This window comes from Pelobates fuscus, chromosome 3 (assembly GCF_036172605.1).
Source record: "Pelobates fuscus isolate aPelFus1 chromosome 3, aPelFus1.pri, whole genome shotgun sequence".
Classification (NCBI taxonomy): Eukaryota; Metazoa; Chordata; class Amphibia; order Anura; family Pelobatidae; genus Pelobates; species Pelobates fuscus.
In genome coordinates, this window is record NC_086319.1 from 262286981 (window position 1) to 262306650 (window position 19670).

The 19670-nt window shown below is 39.9% G+C and overlaps 1 protein-coding gene across 5 annotated transcripts in view; it reads left to right on the forward strand.

Annotated features, from left to right (window-relative positions):
• ANK1 (ankyrin 1) overlaps nt 1-19670 on the forward strand; it is a 201535-nt gene that overhangs the window by 159447 nt on the left and 22418 nt on the right. For all 5 annotated transcript variants that reach the window (XM_063448445.1, XM_063448446.1, XM_063448447.1 and 2 more), the window contains 7 exons: nt 291-410; nt 1427-1511; nt 2525-2599; nt 7820-7951; nt 12700-12846; nt 17695-18006; nt 18117-18189. In XM_063448445.1, coding sequence (XP_063304515.1) covers nt 291-410; nt 1427-1511; nt 2525-2599; nt 7820-7951; nt 12700-12846; nt 17695-18006; nt 18117-18189 — 944 coding nt within the window. The remainder of the gene's footprint in view (nt 1-290; nt 411-1426; nt 1512-2524; nt 2600-7819; nt 7952-12699; nt 12847-17694; nt 18007-18116; nt 18190-19670) is intronic.

Below are 19670 nucleotides of genomic sequence, written 5' to 3' on the forward strand. Positions count from 1 at the left end.
GTATGTTTTGGTATTTTTATATGTTGAGAAAAAAATAGTTTATTCAAAAATATTAACTCAATTGAAAAGCTTATCCAACAATATTAAATTGTAGCCTTCATCCTCCATACAACCATTGTAACTGTTGACATTTTAATATTGTTAAAAAAAACTAACAAAATTAATTTAACCCCTTAAGGACCAAACTTCTGGAATAAAATGGAATCATGACATGTCACGTGTCCTTAAGGGGTTAAATAATATGAACAGATTGTTTAGTTCTTTTCATTGTATCTTTTGTTGCTTCACAGGTGCGTGACAGCAGCCGTGAGCCATGTGGGTCTCTCTCCTTCCTGCGGAAGGCTATGAAATATGAACCATCGCAACAAGTGCTCTGTCACTTAAATGTCACTATGCCACAATACACACAGGTGACCTAACTATTTGACATGCTACTGTGTGTGGGAATGTGTTTTCTCGGCTTGTAATGTATAAACAAGAAAGATGTGTGTGTGTGTGTGTATTTTAATTGTGTGACTGTGCAACACTGCAATGTTCAAGTGCTGAGATATTTTATCATTATATAGTTGTTGGACTTTTTCTTTTTTTTTTACATGTAACCAACCAACACTTGTATTATGTACACACATGCCAACTCTCCCTCTTTTGGAGAGAATCGCCCTATCACTGCCCAAAATTTCCCTCTTTCTTGCAGAGTCCATACGTCAACACATCAGCCTCATCCCGCCCATGTCTAAGGCTGCCTGGCAGGTCTAGCTGAACTCCAGAAGCCAAAATAAGACCTGCCTGTAGCAGGGGGGGACCCAGGGAGGCAGGGTGTGCTGTAGCCAATAAGGAGTTTGCAGTACTAACTATTTATGTGGGAAGGACTAGGTACAACATTAAAGGGAGGTGTTATCACCTTAATGTGGGTGGGGTGAAATCTCTCTAGTTTAACTGAGGAATTTGTTGGCATGTATGTATGTATGTCCTGTGATTCTGAGTTTGTATAACATGGTTTTGTTGGGATTGTGTTATTGCATAATAAATATTGTGAAATCATTTATCAGCACAAACATTGCAACAGGGCGTTGTTATGTGTAAATCTGTGGCTTGCAACACAAGTTCATGTTGTATAATGTAAAACGATGTTAATTTATGTAGTTGTATTAATTTCCATCATTGTGTTGCATTGTGGTTTATTGGTTTTATACTGCGTCACATTGTTGTTGTCTTGCTACACTGTATTTTTGTGTGCTACTTGTCCCCTGTGTTGTCATGTTGTTATTGGTGTATGTGCCGCCATGTTGTGTACTTGTCTTCAGTTGTGTATTCCACTTTTATTTAAAACCTATTTTGTCATCTTGCATGACTGTGTGAAGCTTAGCATAATGTGCTATCAAGTTGTGTGGTTGAGTAGTTGTGTAAAACAGTTGTATTGTCACAGGGCCCAGGCAGTCTGGACAGAAGAAGGACGCTGACCCCACTTGCTCTAAGAGAGCGGTACAGCCTGCTGAATGACAGTACGAGGGGTGAGAGCAAGGGGAAAGGGGCAGTGTAGTTAGAAAATTGAAGAAAGCAGAGAATTATTTTGAGTTACTTATTGTGAATGCATAAAATGGTTGGAGATGCGTAGAGGGGAGATGCAGTGAGAAATGAGTAGAAGATAAAGAGCTAGATGGTACTCAGAGAATGAAATGCATTGAACTGAGGTAAAAGAAAAAAAAAAGGATGTACTACAATCATTTAAGCAGAGATAGAAGCCTCGAAAACAAGAAGCCGGGTCCAAGTACGGAAAACACATCCTCCTTAAGAGGTGACCCCTGGGGAGGACAGAGAGAAACTACTGGGACAGTGCACAGACAGCTGGGTTGAGCTTTGGAAGGTGGGGAACTGATTAAATTTCATGTCTGATCACCCCTCTCTTACTCTGTCCCTAACATCCCTGTTCTCACTGTATACCATGCTGCATTTGAACACTCCAATATTCTATCCTATCAATGTTGTTCCTCATATTTTCTGTATCTGTACCACCCTGTAATACCCTCCAATGTCCTTGGTTAAAATCTTTTATCGTCTTTCCTCCTCCTCTTTCTACATCCATATCTACCAAGACAACTTCTCCTTCTCTACTCTGCATCTGCACCCACAATTACCCACCTACCTCAAACTCTCATCCCTCATAACAATGTTCTTTCCTTTCTTGGAATCCCTTTTGTCTGTGTATCTCCTGACTACACTTTTATATTTCATGCACCTAATCGCAATTTGCATCTTAATTTCTCTTCATCCTCTCTCGTCAATTTCTGTCTTTGCTAACATCCATGTCCTGCCCCTGGAATATATTTTTAAAACAAATGTTTGTGCTTGCCTATTTAATTCCCATAAATAATCTCTCCCTACTCTTTTTCTGCCTTGCCTGCTCTTCCTTGGGTCCTTTTTCATCTTTCTGTATTTCTCTTCTCTCCTTCTCTATTTCTCTCCTCTCTCCTCTCTTTTCCCAAATCCTTCCTTTCTTCTCTATCAATGTCCCTTTTCGTTCTAGGCTCCCTCAGTGGCACAGAACGCATTGAGATGAAGATGGCTGTTATTTCAGAGCATCTTGGTCTGAGCTGGGCCGGTAAGCTTGACTTCTCAACCTTCATCACACACATATGTTCTGGGCACATGCTTTTCAGGAAGCAATAGTAATAGTAAGAGCGGGTGGTTTATAGATGGCAAGAATAAAATTGATGCTACTAGAAAAATTAAACCAAAGTTCTAAAAGCTCTTCTTGGTTCCACCATAAGTGACTGGTATCAATTCTTATTATGCACATCAGCTATACAGGTGTAGCACCATTACTGCTCCTTTACATTACTGAAATGCATTGTTAAGGCTTGGGGTACACCTCTGTGTCCCTACATTTTTTTTTTTAGGGCCTGGGGGATCCACATAAGTCTCATATGTAGTCCCTTAAGTTATTGTGGACATTGAAGATGTTGTTGCCTTGTACTCTTATCACTCCCAATAAGGCACCTCTTTGTTGAGAATGATAGAAATTACCCTACTACATCTTAGAAGGCAGTGTAGCTTCTAATTAATATAATAAGTCCACTATCTATCTTCAGACACAACAATAAGAGCTGATGAATTACAAAAAATGCACAAAAAGATATTATCATGTGTGTTATACAAGTTAGTATTTCTGAGGCTATTTAATGCTCTTAAGGTGTTTTGGTGGTAATCCACGTTTCCCAAATTCTATGAAAGACACAAGAGAGAAGAAGGGGTCTCTCTGTGCTCTGGAAAGACATGCAAAGTGTTTGCAGGGCAGCTATATGATGTCATCGATCTGTCTGAGGCAGCTATACTTGGCATATCACAGGTTCCCTCAGTGATTTAGAGCAGCTGAAAGTTATACTGGACTCTGTGTGTGTGTGTGTGTGTGTGTGTATGTGTATATATATATCGTTTAACCTAGGCACTCACCCATTCCAATAACTTTCAGTATATTCAAAGCCTTAAAGGTGCACTCACAGGTCTTTTTTTTCCAAAGTGATTCTTTTATTCTTAGTACATACAAAATATGTCTGTCCCGATCGACGTTTCGACCCATGTAGGGTCTTTTTCAAGATCCAAGCTATCCTGACGAAAGTCCGGATGAGGGCTGAAACGTTGATATTACTGTTAATTTACTTGAACATCGTTGAATAAAGTTTGCAAATTAAGAAGATCAGTGAGTGCCTTTCCTTCGAGTGTATGTATTGTTAAAAGGCTGGAGGAGCACCTTGGCAAGTAAAACTTAAGAGCGAGTGCAGGACCGTGTTTATATATATATATATATATATACACACACACAGTTGTGCTCAAAAGTTTACATACCCTTGGAGAATTGATAACATATGTACCATTTTAAAAAAAACATGAGTGAAAAGGCAAAACACGGTTCTTATATTTTCTATATGATTCATATTAAACTGTAGGTTTTAACAGAATGGCACAATCATAAAACAAAACATGGCTACAAAGAAAAATGAAATGACCCCTGTTCAAAAGTCTGCATACTGTGTATTGCCCTCTTTAGCATCAATGACAGCGTGCGGTCTTTTGTAATAGTTGTCTATGAGGCCCCTAATTCTTGTAGGTGGTAAAGCTGCCCATTCGTCTTGGCAAAATTCCTCCAGGTCATGCAAAGTCTTTGGTCGTCTTGCGTGAATTGCATTTTTGAGTTCTCACCAGAGTTGCTCGATGATATTAAGGTCAGGACACTGATGGCCACTCCAGAATCTTCACCTTTTTCTGCTGTAACCACTGGAGAATCATCTTGGCCTTGTGCTTAGGGTCATTGACATGCTGTAAAGTCCAAGAGCATCCCATGTGCAGCCTTCGTGCAGAAGAATACAAATTGTCTGCCAGTATTTTCTGATAACATGCTGCATTCATCTTGCCATCAATTTTCACAAGATTCCCCATGCTTTTAGAGCTCACCCCCCAAAAAACATTAGTGAATGGGGGTGGTATTCTTTTCACTTGCCTTGTTGACCCCTCTCCAAACATAGCGCTTATGGTTGTGACCATAGAGCTCTATTTTGGTCTTGTCACGCCAGATTACAGTGTGCCAGAAGATGTGAGACGTGTCAGGGTGTTGTCAGGCACATTGTAACCGGGCTTTTTTGTGGCATTGGTGCAGTAAAGGCTTCTTTCTGGCAACTCGACCATGCAGCTCATTTTTGTTCAAGTATCTTTGTATTGTGTTTCTTGAAACAACCACACCGTCTTTTTCCAGAGCAGCCTGTATTTTACCTAAGGTTACCTGTGGGGTTTTCTTTGTATCCCGAAAAATTTTTATTTCAGTTGTGGCTGAAATGTTTCTTGATCTACCTGACCTTGGCTTGGTATCAAGACATCCCTGAATTTTCCACTTCTTGTGATTAAACAGTACTGACTGGCATTTTCAAGGCTTTTGATATCTTTTTATATCCTTTTCCATCTTTATAAAAGTTCCATTACCTTGTTACACGGGTCTTTTGACCGTTCTTTTGACAGTTCTTTTCTGCTCCCCGTGGTTCAGTATCTAGCCTGCTCAGTGCATCCACGTGAGAGCTAACAAACTCACTGACTATTTATACACATACACTAACTGCAATTTAAAAAGCCACAGATGTGGTTTAATTGCCATTTTAACCTGTGTGTCGCCTGGTGTGTCTGTAACAAGGCCAAACATTCAAGGGTAAACATTTGATCAGGGGCATTTGGGTGATTTGTTATCATTATTGTCACAAACACACCCTACTTCAAGAGTGTGCGTGACGTAGTTGTGGTGGTGAAAGGGTTAAAGTTCAGCTATTTGTCTGCACTAGACTGGAAAAAATGATAAAATCCCCCTTGACACCACCCACACTTAAGCATAATAATACAAATATTACTATCTTAACGCTGCCACCACCAAGACAATTTATAAATGGGGTGTCTTGGTCCCCAAGGTAACTTAATTAGAAAAACCCACCAAATATAACTTAACACAATATTTAAGCAATTGCAAAACACTAATTGGTCTTTTCAGGTAACATGATTCTTTACCAGACAACGGCTGAACTTAATAAAGGAATATTTTATTATGAGCAAAAAATAGTCACCGTGCATACAAAAATATAGATGACAATCAAATTAGTTACACCAACAACAGATAAAACCAAAAGGGATAAAATAACATAAGTCATGATCACTTACTCAGATTTTCAAAGTAAAACTTCTGCCCCAGGGGGTCTCTGGTAATTATCCCTTCTGTCATCTGAATTGGCAACCAAGTGGCCAATTCATATATGCACTATACAAATTACATTAAATGGTAATATTCTTTTGTGCAACAATGAATTAATCACCCTTGGCGTGACAATTATGATTTAAAAAGGAGCCAAACAACTATGTGATAATAAATACCTTTATGTGATCACTATTCTTCAATAAAATATATTTTTTTGCATGATCAGTCATATTTTCCAAATCAATGCCAACATTTCACAATTTCTGCCAGGGTATGCAAACTTTTGAGCACAACTGTGTGCGTGTGTATATATATATATATATATATATATATATATACATCCAAAAATACCTTGCACACAGGCTGACTCTGATGTGATTGTAAATGATGGGTGCCAGACTAAAGTCACACTAGTATACAAAAATAGAAGGGATGGCCGATCAGGGACTGAAATATTGATGCTGTTTAGCATCACATTAATTATTTTATAATGTAAACATTAAAAGTTATGTTTTATGAAGCCTGAGAGTGTGGGCCATCTCTTCTATTTTTATATATATATATATATATATATATATATATATATATATATTATATATAACTCCAGCCAGCACTCTAGGGTATAGGAACTTTCATCAGGACATGATGCAAGGTATGTCTTCTGCCTCTTCTTTATTTTTCGATAGTGCCCCCTTCCACTTCATAGGTTGAGAGGGATGTTAGGTCTCCCTTTATTTCATTATTAGTTCTCAAACTGATGTTTATTTGACTTTGTGTGTAAGATTTCAGAAAAAAAGGCAATGTCTAATGGTAAGTTAGTATAACATTTACTTTTATAGGATTTAGATTTAATAGGCCCCCTAACTATTATTATAGTGACGGGGGTAGACAGTATTTTTTTTAACTGTGGCAGTGCCTAGGGTTTGGGGTCTTTAGCCATCTTCTCGGGTGTGTGTGTGTGTGTGTGTGTGTGTGGGAAACCTGACTAAGATTTTAATAATGCTGCATAGGCATGGACAGTGACCTGTCCATCCCCATTATTTATGTTTTTAATTAACCCCTTAAGGACCAAACTTCTGGAATAAAAGGTAATCATGACATGTCACACATGGGGTTAATAGCTCCCACCCACTTGCCACGGGTGTGGTGGAAATTAAGTAATGGGGGGCAAGGTCCTCCTCTTATTATTTAATTTTCAGTCCCCACCTGATGCCGACAGGTGGGGACAATGATTGAGCACTAACAGGGTTAGTCATTAAAAAAGGGTTTAATAGCTGGGATTTTGATGCACGTTTATCTGTGTTGTTATTTCATCCTGACAACCTGTTTATTGACTTCAGCTGCTTAAATTTCAGCTACCATTAAATCCAGCTGGAATTTCTATAAAAAAATAATACGGAAAAAGTCAATAATTAGCAGCACTTTTCAGCCCATAGCATTAAATCGAGGCATTAGTGCAGCGTTGGGTTGTGTCTAGCAGAGCTCTTTAGATCTGATCATCCTATTTTCTCTTTATTTAAAAGGACACTCCGCTGCCCAAAGAAAAAAAACTAAAACATTTTTAGTAGATTTACTCCCAATAAAAACATTAATGCATCTAATTATGCATTTTTCATTGGGGTGTATATCTGAAAACAGCTTGCAAAAGCTACAGATCCCTTGTCAGGTGCCATTGCAAACCTTCCCTTTCTAACCCCGCCCAGGGGTTTTCCAGGTTAATTGGGGGTGTATCCAGGTGAATTTATAAAAGTGCCAAATTCGTTTGACATCTGCAATTTTTGAAAAATGAAAAAAGAGGACACATTCTTCACAAAATAAGGCACTTCAGCAAGCTAAAGTGCTCTAGGTTGAACGGAGTGGAAAATGTAGCCTGAAATAGAACATTTGGGGAACACACCAAATGTAGAACCTGTTTAAAACTTCAAGTCACAGGTTCTATCTAATTTTTATTTAATATGTTAATGTTCTCGTTATTTTTAATGAGTAGGTTGATTAAATTATGTGAGGTATAATGCTTCATCTGATATTCCTACTTAATTCTTCTTTTGGTCGGGTTTAGCACCCATACATTGAATTGTGTTCCTCTCTTTTCAGAACTCGCCAGGGAGTTGCAGTTTGAAATGGACGATATAAACAAGATCCGTGTAGAAAACCCCAATTCCTTGCTGGAGCAGAGTGCAGCTTTGTTACACCTATGGGCATCCCGTCAGGGCCCCAGCGCAAAGTGTAGGTACACTCTGTTTAGCTATGCATAATATAGCTTCATAATAACCCACTGTATTCTATATTCAATTCTTGTGTCCTTGGGTTGTATATATACAATTTCTAATATTTTTAATTAGGGTTTATATCAAAAGGTGCATTGGCAACAACATCAAAACAATGTAGGCCCACGTCTGCTACTATGGCCTACATATTGACATTTGGTTGTCAGTTCAGTACAATTCATTATTCAGTAAATAAAATACCTTCTATATGAACCACTACACTGAATGTTTACTTTTTCTATATGGCCCTATATGTTTTAATGGCTCTGTGTTTTTGGTATTGCTTTTTTAATTAAGCTCTGTTATTCCTCCTTGTGGTAAGGAAGAGAATGAGGTCATTTCATAGTGGAAAAGGCAGAATTCACTTTCCTCTATTCTAGAATGCCCAGTTCCCTTTCTATCACCTGGGGAAATTATTGTACAAGTTGATGGCGTGTGACAGTGATCGTGTGTGTAGTGAGCTTGTGATTGCATGCAGTGAGCTTGTGTACTAGTGAGCTTTGTGTGTGTGTCAGTGAGTTTGTGTGTAGTGAACCTTACGTAGTGAGTTGTCTAGTGAGCTTGTGTGTAGTGAGTCATGTGCAGTGAGCTTATGAATATGTCAGTGAGCTGTCTGTAATAAGCTGTGTGATCATCTGTGTATATTAGTGAGCTGGTGTGTGTGCGCCAGTGAACTGCCTGTAGTGAACTGTGTGATCTTGTGTGTATATATGTCATCTTGTGTGTGATCTTGTGTGTAATAAGCTTGTATATGTCAATGAACTTTCTGTAGTGAGCTTGTTGTGTGTGTGTGTACTGCGCTTTCTGTAGTGAGCTTTTTGTAGTGATATTTCTGTAGCAAGCTTGTGTGTCTGTGGGTGACAGCGCCGGCCCCCCTCATGCTGCAGCTGCCTGAGCGCCCTATAGAGACCACTAAGGGGGGGATAAGGAGAGACCAATAACGCGGGGGGGAGGGGGAGGAAAGACCACTAAGGGAAGGAGGAGGGGGTGAGGAGTGACCACAAAGGGAGGGAGGGGGTGAGGAGAGACCACTAAGGGAGGGGGTGTGGAGGAGAGACCACTAGGGGAGGGGGGTAGGAGAGAGGAGGAGGAGGGGGAGAGGAGAGACCACTAATGGGAAGGGGGGATGAGGAGAGATGACTAATGGAAAGTGGGGAGGAGAGACCACTGGGGGGGGGAGGGGGAAGAGGAGAGCAGAGACCACTAAGGGAGAGATGTGAGAGGAGAGATCACTAATGGAAAGGGGGGGAGAATAGGAGAGTGCACTAAGGGAGACGGGGGAGGAGAATAGAGACCACTGAGGGGGAGGGGGAGGAGAGACCACTAATTGGGTGGTGGAGTGGAGAGACCACTAAGGGACAGGGGAGGAGAGGAGAGACCACTAAGGGGCAGAGGAGAGCTCTATGAGGGGAGGGTGGGGGGTTGGAGAGAGCACTAAGGGATGGGGGGAGCACCAAGGAACGGGGGGGTTAGGAGAAAGCACTAGGAGACAGGAGGGGAGATCACTAAGTGACAGGAGGGGAGAGCAGTAAGGGTCAAGAGGGGAGAGAGGCTGAGGAAGGGGGGGAAAGAGAAGCACAAAGAGGCTGGTAGGACTCAGCCCCTATCCTACCCCACAAACTCTCTCTTTCACACTACACACACAATGCTTCCCTATACATACACAGAAACACACAATGCATTCCTACACACACAGACACACACCATGCTTCCCTTACACACAGAGAAACACACAATGCATCCATTACACACAAAGACAATGCATCCCTTGCACACATACACAGAAACACAAAATGCATCCCTTACACACACACACAAACACACACTGCTTCTCTTGCACACACACAGAAACACAATGCATTTCTTACACACACACTTAATGCACCCCTTACAGACACACACATTACATACACAGAAACACTCCTTGCATCCCTTACATATACAAACAGTTTCACACAATGCATCCCTTAAACACAACCAGAAACACACAATACATCCCTTACACACAAACACACACTGCTTTCTATCCCTTACACAAAAACACACTCCATCCACTACACACACGCACACTGCATCACCTACACAAACTGGTATCCCTGTACACTATATTCCATAAGCACACACTTTAGATCCTCTACACTAACACGTAACACATCCCCTACACACTCCACTCCCTGCGAGCGAACTCATGGGTGGAACCTATGGGTGGGCCTTATGGGCATACTTACCATCAGGCCCTGGGGGCCCAGACCTTGAGCTGTGCAAGGGGCCCAAAAAAATAGAGCTGCTTCATGGTCTCCCAAAACATTGACTTTTGTGACCACAGTTACAAACAGCCGCCAACAGCCTGTTCTACAGTGGAGCCAGACTGCAGCCAGAGCCCATCATCATCCTCATCTGGTTGCAAATAGGCAATCTAGTATATTATTCATGGCACTAATTTCTAATTTACCTCACATTAAAGGGACACTATAGTCCCCAGGCCCACTGCAGCTTAATGTAGTGGTTCTGGTGTCTATAGCCTGTCCCTGCAGGATTTTTAATGTAAACACACACTGTGTGCAGCACTGGCGTTAGTTCATATGGCAGATCATATAGGTGGGGCATTGTGATGTCACATGGGGGAGGGGGCGGCAAATTTTTATTTTGCCTAGGGTGGAAAAAAATCCTTGCACCGGCCCTGGTGGGTGAGCTAGTGAGTCTTGTGTAGTGCGTTTGTGAATGTTTCAGTGAGCTTACGTGTAGTGTGTGTGTGTAAGTGAGCTGTCTGTAGTGGGCTGTGTGATCTTGTAGGTGTGTATCAGGGAGCTTGTGTGTAGTAAGCTGTATTTAGTGAGCTTTTTGTGTGTGTGTCAGTGAGCGTTCTGTAGTGAGATGTGTGTAGTGAGCTTGTCTTTGTGATAGTGCATGTATATGTAAAGACCAACATTTTAAGCTAAAAAAAAAAAAATCACACGCACGCAGCACTGCAAATAATTTACCAGTGCTCCTTCCGAGACTTGGTTCTGGATCCACCCTTGCATTAAAACTGTGCTTACCTTTGTTTATATAAGATTGGCCGCCTTGTCTATTTCTTAGCCACGTCTTTCTTCATGATTCTAGAAAACTAACTAAATGGATCTTTGTCACCAGATCTTTACTTTTTCAAAAAGCACTTTAAAACTGCATCAATCTTTCTAGATTTGTTTTTTAAATCAGTCCTTCAAATTTATATTCATTGAATTTCTCAGCATCTCCAAAAAATCAATATTATTTTTCATATTAAATTATAAAAAAAAAAAGCTTCATTAAATTATTTATATCAATACAAGTCTAAATAGAATAGAGGACATTTCACATAACATAAATCTGCCCAGTTAGCTTAAATACACCAGATTCATTGTTAATAGCAAACTCCAAACTGGAAAAATCAGTAGCAGGTAATCTTACCTCACATGAATGAATTAAAAAGAAAAAATGTAGATAATTACATTCAAAGTTATATGTGAGAATATTAACATTACAATTGAACTCTCTTTCATCTCAAAAACAGAGGCAGAACGTGAACAATTTATAGAAGTATTATAGGAATTCAGTTCTTAAAACCCCTTTTTATCATATATATTAGGAACCAGACCATGTGAAAACTTTAGATTCAGATCACTACGTAACAAAATAAGAAGAATAGGTAAAACTAGAATAGAATTATTAGAAAAGTTGCAAATTAATATCCAGGTGGTACCTTCATCGGATCTGTGCTTTCATAATTGTCATGTGATGAGATGTCATGTGACCTTTTTAAAGACATATCTTCAAAGTATTGTCCAGCTTTGTAAAACAAAACACTGAAACACCCATACACAACTCTTCTAAACAGAAACCGCAGGCGAACTAAACTCAGTCAATTCACAAACTTATTTTCAGAATTTGTTCTGCTGCCAAATTATGCATAGCAAAAGCCCACAAGACCAAAATACCATCTAACATCTATTCTAGAAGCTAAGATTCGGAACATCATCCAGACATAATCCAGAAAATAACTGTCTGTCTGCATGGTAGTTCATTTATCATTTTAAATATAGCATATCCATAGTATCCAAGGTATATTACCAAGTCATTCTGACAGATTTTTATACCTTCTCTTCAACACTAGAGGATTCAGAGGAAGATGGGGAAGAGGAAAAATGTTTGTTACTTTAAAAAAAAAAAAAAGTATTATTTCAGATCAGACCAGCCTTTTTGGTGAGGCAAGTTGGGCTCCTGTCCCATGTCAATGCTTTGGGGTGCTCATGGGTGTAAGAAGTGTCTTTAACGCAGACATTGCGTACTGCATGGCAGAATTTTAAGTTCATGCTGCCAGGCAACCGGAGACTTACTCCCAGAAACTTTGCCCACTGCATGGTAACATTGAGACAGCAAGGAGTGCTGGGATGTACATATCCTAGTACTTTCTGAATGGCAATGGGCAATTTTCTTAAAAGGAGCATGAGGGAATGCAAGATCCCCTTTTCCCCCTTCTCTACCTCCCTATTAAAAGGAAACGTTAAAAAAATGTTTTATGTCACATGTTTCTGCTATCAAGTTTGCTATCAAGTTGTTGTTCTGCTTTGTTGTTTACATTCATACTGTACATGGTTTAAGGGAAATACAAGTTAAGGAAATGTCCTTTTTTTTTTTTTTTTTTTTTTTTTTAGCATTTCTTTAAAACTTACTTATTAAACCCTACAGTGGAAGACCTGTATACAGCTCTACGTAACATTGATCGCAGTGAGATTGTCAACATGCTGGAGGGATCCGGACGCCAGAGTCGGTGTTTGAAGGGGGAGCGCCGGTATACGAACAGTGATGGATCCATTTCCCCTTCTCAAAGGAATGGTATGATCCACTAGGGCTTTCTCTAAACTAAAAGGCAAACAGAAATATAACTGGTAGACATTAAACAGTAGATGAGTTTTCCCACAGGGACTAGAGACCAGTTGATCAACGTCAACAAGCAATGACTCAGGCACAGCATAGATAGCAAGCTCAGATACCACCCGTAGTATTCAAATGGATACAACATGGGTAGCCCTATACAGCAGTCAGTCCAAGAGTTTACCCATAGTGAATGATTTTTAAAAGTGTCAGAGATCAACCTAGGATGGGGACCACTATCTGGGGATGTTAAATTCTGTGGAGCTTGGTGGACATCGGAAAAGAAAATTGTGTCTTAGGTTTGTCAGCACTTACACCTCTCCGCCTTTATCCTTTCTATCCTATCTCTAACCGGTATGTCCCATGTCTGTCTCATTTTCTAACCCTCCCCGGGATGGAAATTCAGGGGTGGTGTCAATGCGTGTTTCTCTCACCCTCTCTCTTCTCTCTTCCTCTCTCACTCCTTTACTAAGCTTCTCCGTTCACCTCTGACCTCTGACCTCCTCATGCTACTGTACTCCTTTCAGTCAGGACAATATTTCCTGCTCATCCTGAAAACCCATCCCTTGTCCTGAAGCATGTATGTATCTCTAAAGCCCTTAAACAGTTAGAATCGCACATAGTTCACTGATACTTTCAAACACACTCATCTTACATGTACAAATAGTATATGTAGATAGATGCAAAATATTAACCATGGTGATATATTGATTGAATAAGCACCACACAGATGTATTACGCTTATGCACAATAAATCAAGCTGGGTGAAACACAGGGATGGGTATTGTGTTACATGTCGGTCTTTAGACAATATGTACTAATCTGTGAACAGTGTGTATTGGTCCCTGCAGTGTAAGAATCCAGCACTGTGTCAGCTTGTGTGTTGTCCTGCATATACCATGGCCATGTACTAAGACAGGTTGCTCGCCTAACTATTTTAGACATATCCCTTGTGGATGAAACCTGTGTGTTTTCCTTAAACTGTATCTATTTAATTAGACACCTACTCAAATGTAGGAGGTCGTGCTTCAGTGGAGATCTGCATTGAGGCTGACTGCTGAAGTACTGGATAGGTTACACATACATATTAATAATTGTATCTATTTATATCAGACACAGCATGCATAACTCAAAAAAGTAGCATTAAACAATTGAGAGTGATCAGTACACCCATGTCTGATAAATATTCACAACAGCTCTATAACCAAACACCAAATAAAAAAAAAAGAATAAAAATCAAAATAAGAGCATTCCTTCTCGTTAATCCTCAGACCATCTGACCATTAATAAACAGCTTTCACAATTATTACTACATAGTTTATTTACTTACACTGAATGGTAATCAGTTGGAAATAAAAATGCAAAATGTAGCTAAAACCTAAAAAACCTCGGCATGAGTGTTAATTGTGTTGAGGCTAGTCAGCGCCTGCAAGCCAGCTGCCACATTAAAAAGTTTTTTTTAATAAAATGAAATAAGATAAAGACTATGGAGGTAAGGTGGGGGCATATTTAGGTAAAGGTAGGGGATATGGAGGTGTGAGGGTCTTATCTACTCTCAGGATTTTTGTTTCTAATTTTTTTCTTTTTTAATGTGGTGACTGGCCAGCGGCCACATATTTAAGCCTCATACCGCCAAGGTTTTTTAAAAAATATTTGCCTGCTAGCGCTGTCAGCAGACAAATAGATATATATATTTTTTAAATCAAGGCCCAGATTTAACTCATTTGGTCCAGATTTCAGCTGTCTGGTGGCATTTGGTCTGGCTGAAATCCGGATGATATTCAGGCCTGCATGGTGCATGATTTAGAAAATCTGTTGTTAAATTCCATCAACAATGTCAGGATTTTACAGTCCGAATGGGCCCATACTGCAGCAAATTATTTTGCCCCATTCAAGCTTTAGTGAATACAGACACTTCACACTTACCGACCAGGTTCCGTTGTTACGACTCAGTCGTAAAACGAATTGGTGGATAAGTACTGAACATAGAGAAGCGCACCAGAGCATTCTCCAAACATAGACCAGATCTGTAGCGTGGGGAATCCCTTGAATCCCTGCATTAGAGAGCTGGTCGTAAGACCGAGCCGTCGTTAAACAGGCAAGTGGTAAAGTAAGCACTACCTGTAATCCTGTATATGTATTTTCCCAGACAGAACCAGGTCTAGGGGTATTTTCCACGAAACAAAAAGATGTAGTGTGCTTACAATCTTGCTGCAAACTGTGGGCTGTAAAAAAAAATACAGTTTAGCAGCACTGCTACAGTGGCCTGCATCTTGCACCTTGCTTGTCAGTACATTACAGTTGACTATTTAGCAAATACAATTCCCTTGATTTCCACTGTCTCCGTGTTTCTTTTTCAGTTTTTCTATTAAATACTGGTGATCAAGGTTTACAAAACACCTAAAACACTGAATGAATTGTTGGTATTCCAAAATAGAGTTTGTCCAAACATGCAGTCAGTCAGTGTCCTTGCTCTGAAGCCTGAAAATGAGTGTGGGAATCTCTCGAATAAGTGTGGAGTTTCATGTTACTAAAAGCAGCAGACAGGGTGTGACACGTGGCAGGGTGGCTGTTGGTGCTGATTGCTTAAACAGCTGAGTGGAACACCGGTGACAAGGAAGGGACCTTGGAGCCTGTGGATTCAGCACATTCATTATTCACGGAGGGAACATCAGACTCCTATCTGTCTCTTTATAAATAAACAGACCATAGAAGACAAATCAAGTTTATTCACACAAGCAGAAAATATAGGCTTTTATTTACATAACCATGTTACATTTTAATAAGGCAAATTAATGGTTAACTTTTTATAGAAGGTGAAGATAAAAATATAAATATTTAGCAAACTGTCTGTCCAGAGCAATTGGCTGATCGAAAATCAAAAAGTATAAAAGAGTTTATCTGTTGGTAAGAAAAGGCTAGTTATTGCCCATTTTAGCAGCACACATGAAATTTACTCCGTTATGTTCTAGGATTCTGAATGCACGAGCTGTTTCTTATGCTTGGGAGACATAGTACACTGTCCACGTGATATACTTAAGTACAATCAATCAAAAGGTCCACATTTTTTTTTAATTAGGATGAATCTTTTAATCACTACTCAAACTATGACCTTTAGCACGATACATACTTATAGGTTTCATATGCTTCATACACTAACAGATTTTGTGTGTATTCAACCTCACTTGGGACTAACCCGTTTAACACCTCCAAGTCATATGGTCACTTAATTCCTACGATGGACTAAGCCTGTAACTTACTAAAATATCACTGTCATTAAGTCACTTTGTGCTAACATTTTAATCCATTAAGCATGTCATTATCCTAAGGTCACTTTGGTTCTTAACGACCTTTAACTCAGCATTTTATGAGATGGGGATCCGAGTTTTAGATTCATACGTTAGGGGCTGCATCCAACTTAAACAATGTTTTTGGGGGGGGGGGGGGGGAGAACATGGACATAATTTGCATACTGGGAGCCACATCTCGGTTTAAGGTACAGTATGTAGAGCTGACCATTAACCCCTTAAGGACACATGACATGTGTGACATGTCATGATTCCCTTTTATTCCAGAAGTTTGGTCCTTAAGGGGTTAAACCATTAAAACCGTGAAGTCAGTGGAAAGCTTTAAGTTACATCACAAATGATAAGATTTGTAGATAACCAAGATGGCTAATAAGTGGTTAATAACCACAAAATCTGAAATGTATATATCAATAAAAATAATCTTAATCTTAGATTAATAAAATAGAATCCTATACAGGGTTTAAAATGCTAAATTCTATGCCAATAGCCAGGCTTTAAAAGTTAATTTCCACTGCAAGTCTGGAGGGTACATAGCGCATTTACCAGGGTTGACATTTCAACTCACTTGTAGCAAGTTGAAATTTTGAGCCCTGATCCTATCATATAATAATAATACATTCAATGTAAAACAAATTACTATTAATTCTGATTTAAAAAAAACCTAAAGTACTAAATAAAGGGAGAGATTGGAGGAGTGCAGGAGGGAGGAGGCTTTGAAGCTTCCCTTTGTCGTCGCACTGCCTGCAAGGGTGGAAGCTAATTATGCCTGTTGCCAAAATGCAGTGAGCGTAGACAACAGACATACTTTTTGCACAGACATTGACAGAGTTCTTTGCTGCCTAAGTCATGTGTGCCAGGGGAGCAACTAGTCCACGGCTCTGTATGTGCAGTGGTTAAAGCTGAATCACTGCACACACAGACTCCTACCAACATGACCACTTCTAAAAGCAGAAGTGTTCATGATGGTTGGAGTAATCCTTTAGGAAATGTTATTTTCCTCATTTTGATCTTGAGTTTAGCGGTTAACTCCCTAAATTGATACTTTATGACCACAGCCTTAATTATTTTCTTATTGGCATCTGAACTTTGGAAATTAACAAATTTTTCATACAAATCTCAATATTTTCTGGATTTCAGATTAAACAAAACATGTTCATAACCTCTCCCTGACTGGTTGCTCATTTTGTAGAATTTGTAACATGATATTAAAATGGTAATGAAACTGGATGGCGATTGGGTTAGTATTTTTTGTCCCATATAATCCAAAATGTTGCAGACTGGTTGAGATATGTTATTCAAAACATCTTACTCAAAACAGCAATAAAGCTGTTTAAAATATTTGTAATGCAACATATAGGCCATAGTTTATGTACTCTCGATTAATATAAAGGTTTTTGGGAGACAGACCAATATCAAGAGAAGTGGAAATCATGCAGTTACCATCTACTTCTATTTGAGGAGCGAGCGTGTGACATCCCCTTCCCCACCCTCCCCCTCACAGGTCATCCCTTGACGCAGGATGAGCTCCTATCACCAGCCTCTCTCAACTACTCCCTTCCCTCCCCTTTGAGACTGGATCAGTACTGGAGTGAAGCATCAATTTTGGATGGAGTTCCCATGGCAACAGCTGAGCCTGATGGGGTGTTGGACATCCCTGAACTTCCACTTTGGGCCTCTGGTCTGTCTCCATCTCTCGTGGCACCAGAAGACTCATCACTGGATTGCAGCAAAGCCGAGGATGAATGGGATGCCCAACCACGTCCATCCTCGGGCTCCCCTGACCTGGAGTTGGAGGAGGAGTCAGAAGCTGGAGGTCAGAGGTTAAAGGCTGCAGTGGGAGAGTATGAGAGAGAGAGAGAGAGAGAGAGAGAGACAGAGCGAGAAAGTGAAAGCTGGCAACTCTTTATTTATGTCTCATAACAGGCCCAGAGAGGGTGCAAGCTCGGATTACTGAGACCCCAACAACATGCAGAGTGGTATCGGGCAGTGTAGATAGGTAAGCATGAATCCTATCACCACCTGTATTTGCTAGAAATTACCCATGTTTTGGTAAGTACTATCTAACAATGCTAGAAATTAGGCATGTTTGGGGAATGCTGCCACAAACAAAAGTGGCTATACTGATTAACAAGCAGAAGGCATTATTTACTTGTGAGTATTTTAGTAAGAAGGCAGTGAGACTTGTGGGGAACTGTCTCTTCTATGGAAAGTGTACCATTGAACACACATTAACCTACACACATGTTAATGTGATGCTCCGTTTTCGTTTCAACTTTAGGGTACACATTGCATTGGAGGAGTTGCAACTGAAGTATTGTTTCTCCTCCTTTCTATACTCTCTATGTGCTGGCTGACAGGTAATGATTGACGCTCTCCATTTCAGGAGACAGTGGTATAAATTTCTATATTTCAATGGACACTTTAAGCACCAAAACCACTACAGACTATTGTAGATTTGGTGCCTAGATGCTGACCCTGCAGTGTGACAAATGTAAGCATTGCTGTTTGTAAATTGTACAAGTAAATAATTTACAGTCCAACAAATTTTAAACATTGCCGATTCTCACAGTCTCCACGTTTAGCATCATGACCAGTCTCCCCCATTGCGAGATAACTTAGGTATTCCAATAGAGAAACATTACAATGGATAAAAAGTGAATAAACTCTATTTTTTTAATTTATAAGGGGTGCCCAGTAACATGTATTTACATTAGTGTGTTTCTTTAAAAAAAAATTCTTTAGTTTTCACAAACACTAAAGTTACCAAAACCACTTTAGCTTAATCAATAGACATGTGCAATTCGTTTTGTTCCGAATGTAAATTTGGCCGAATTTCGGCAATTCGGATGCTTCCGAATGTCCGAAGTACCAAACCGAATAGCTGAATTTCGGAAGTGCTGTGCCGAAGTGCTTTGAATTTCTGAAAAGTGGCAAAAAAGAGAGGGAGGGAAATTAGGGGAATAATGACAGGAATCTAACCCCTACCCCTATCCCTAGATGTGAAAGTGGTTGTGGTGGTTAGGGTAGGGTTAGTGGTAGGGTTGGGGGTAGGGCTAGGGTTAGTGGTAGGGTTGGGGGTAGGATTAGGGGTTAGAGTTAGGGAATTGCTGATGTCACGAAATTCGGAAGTTCTGAACCGAGCCGAAGTCCCGAATTTCAAAAGTGCCGAACCGAAGTGCTGAAGTCCCGAATTTCGGAAGTGCCGAACCGAACTGAATTTTTTGCCCATGCAAACTCCCTATTAATCAGGCAGTTTTGTGTATAGATCATGCCCCTGCAGTTTCACTGCTCAATTCTCTGTCATTCAGGAGTTAAATCACTTTTGTTTCTGTCCATGCATCCTTCTTGTTGTGACTGATACGGCCTGCATGGAAAGAAAAATGGTTTAATTTTCAATCAAATGTTAATTTGCTTTAAAACTTTGTATCTAATGCTCTGTAAATTGAACTTTAATTACATACAGGAGGCTCCAGCGGG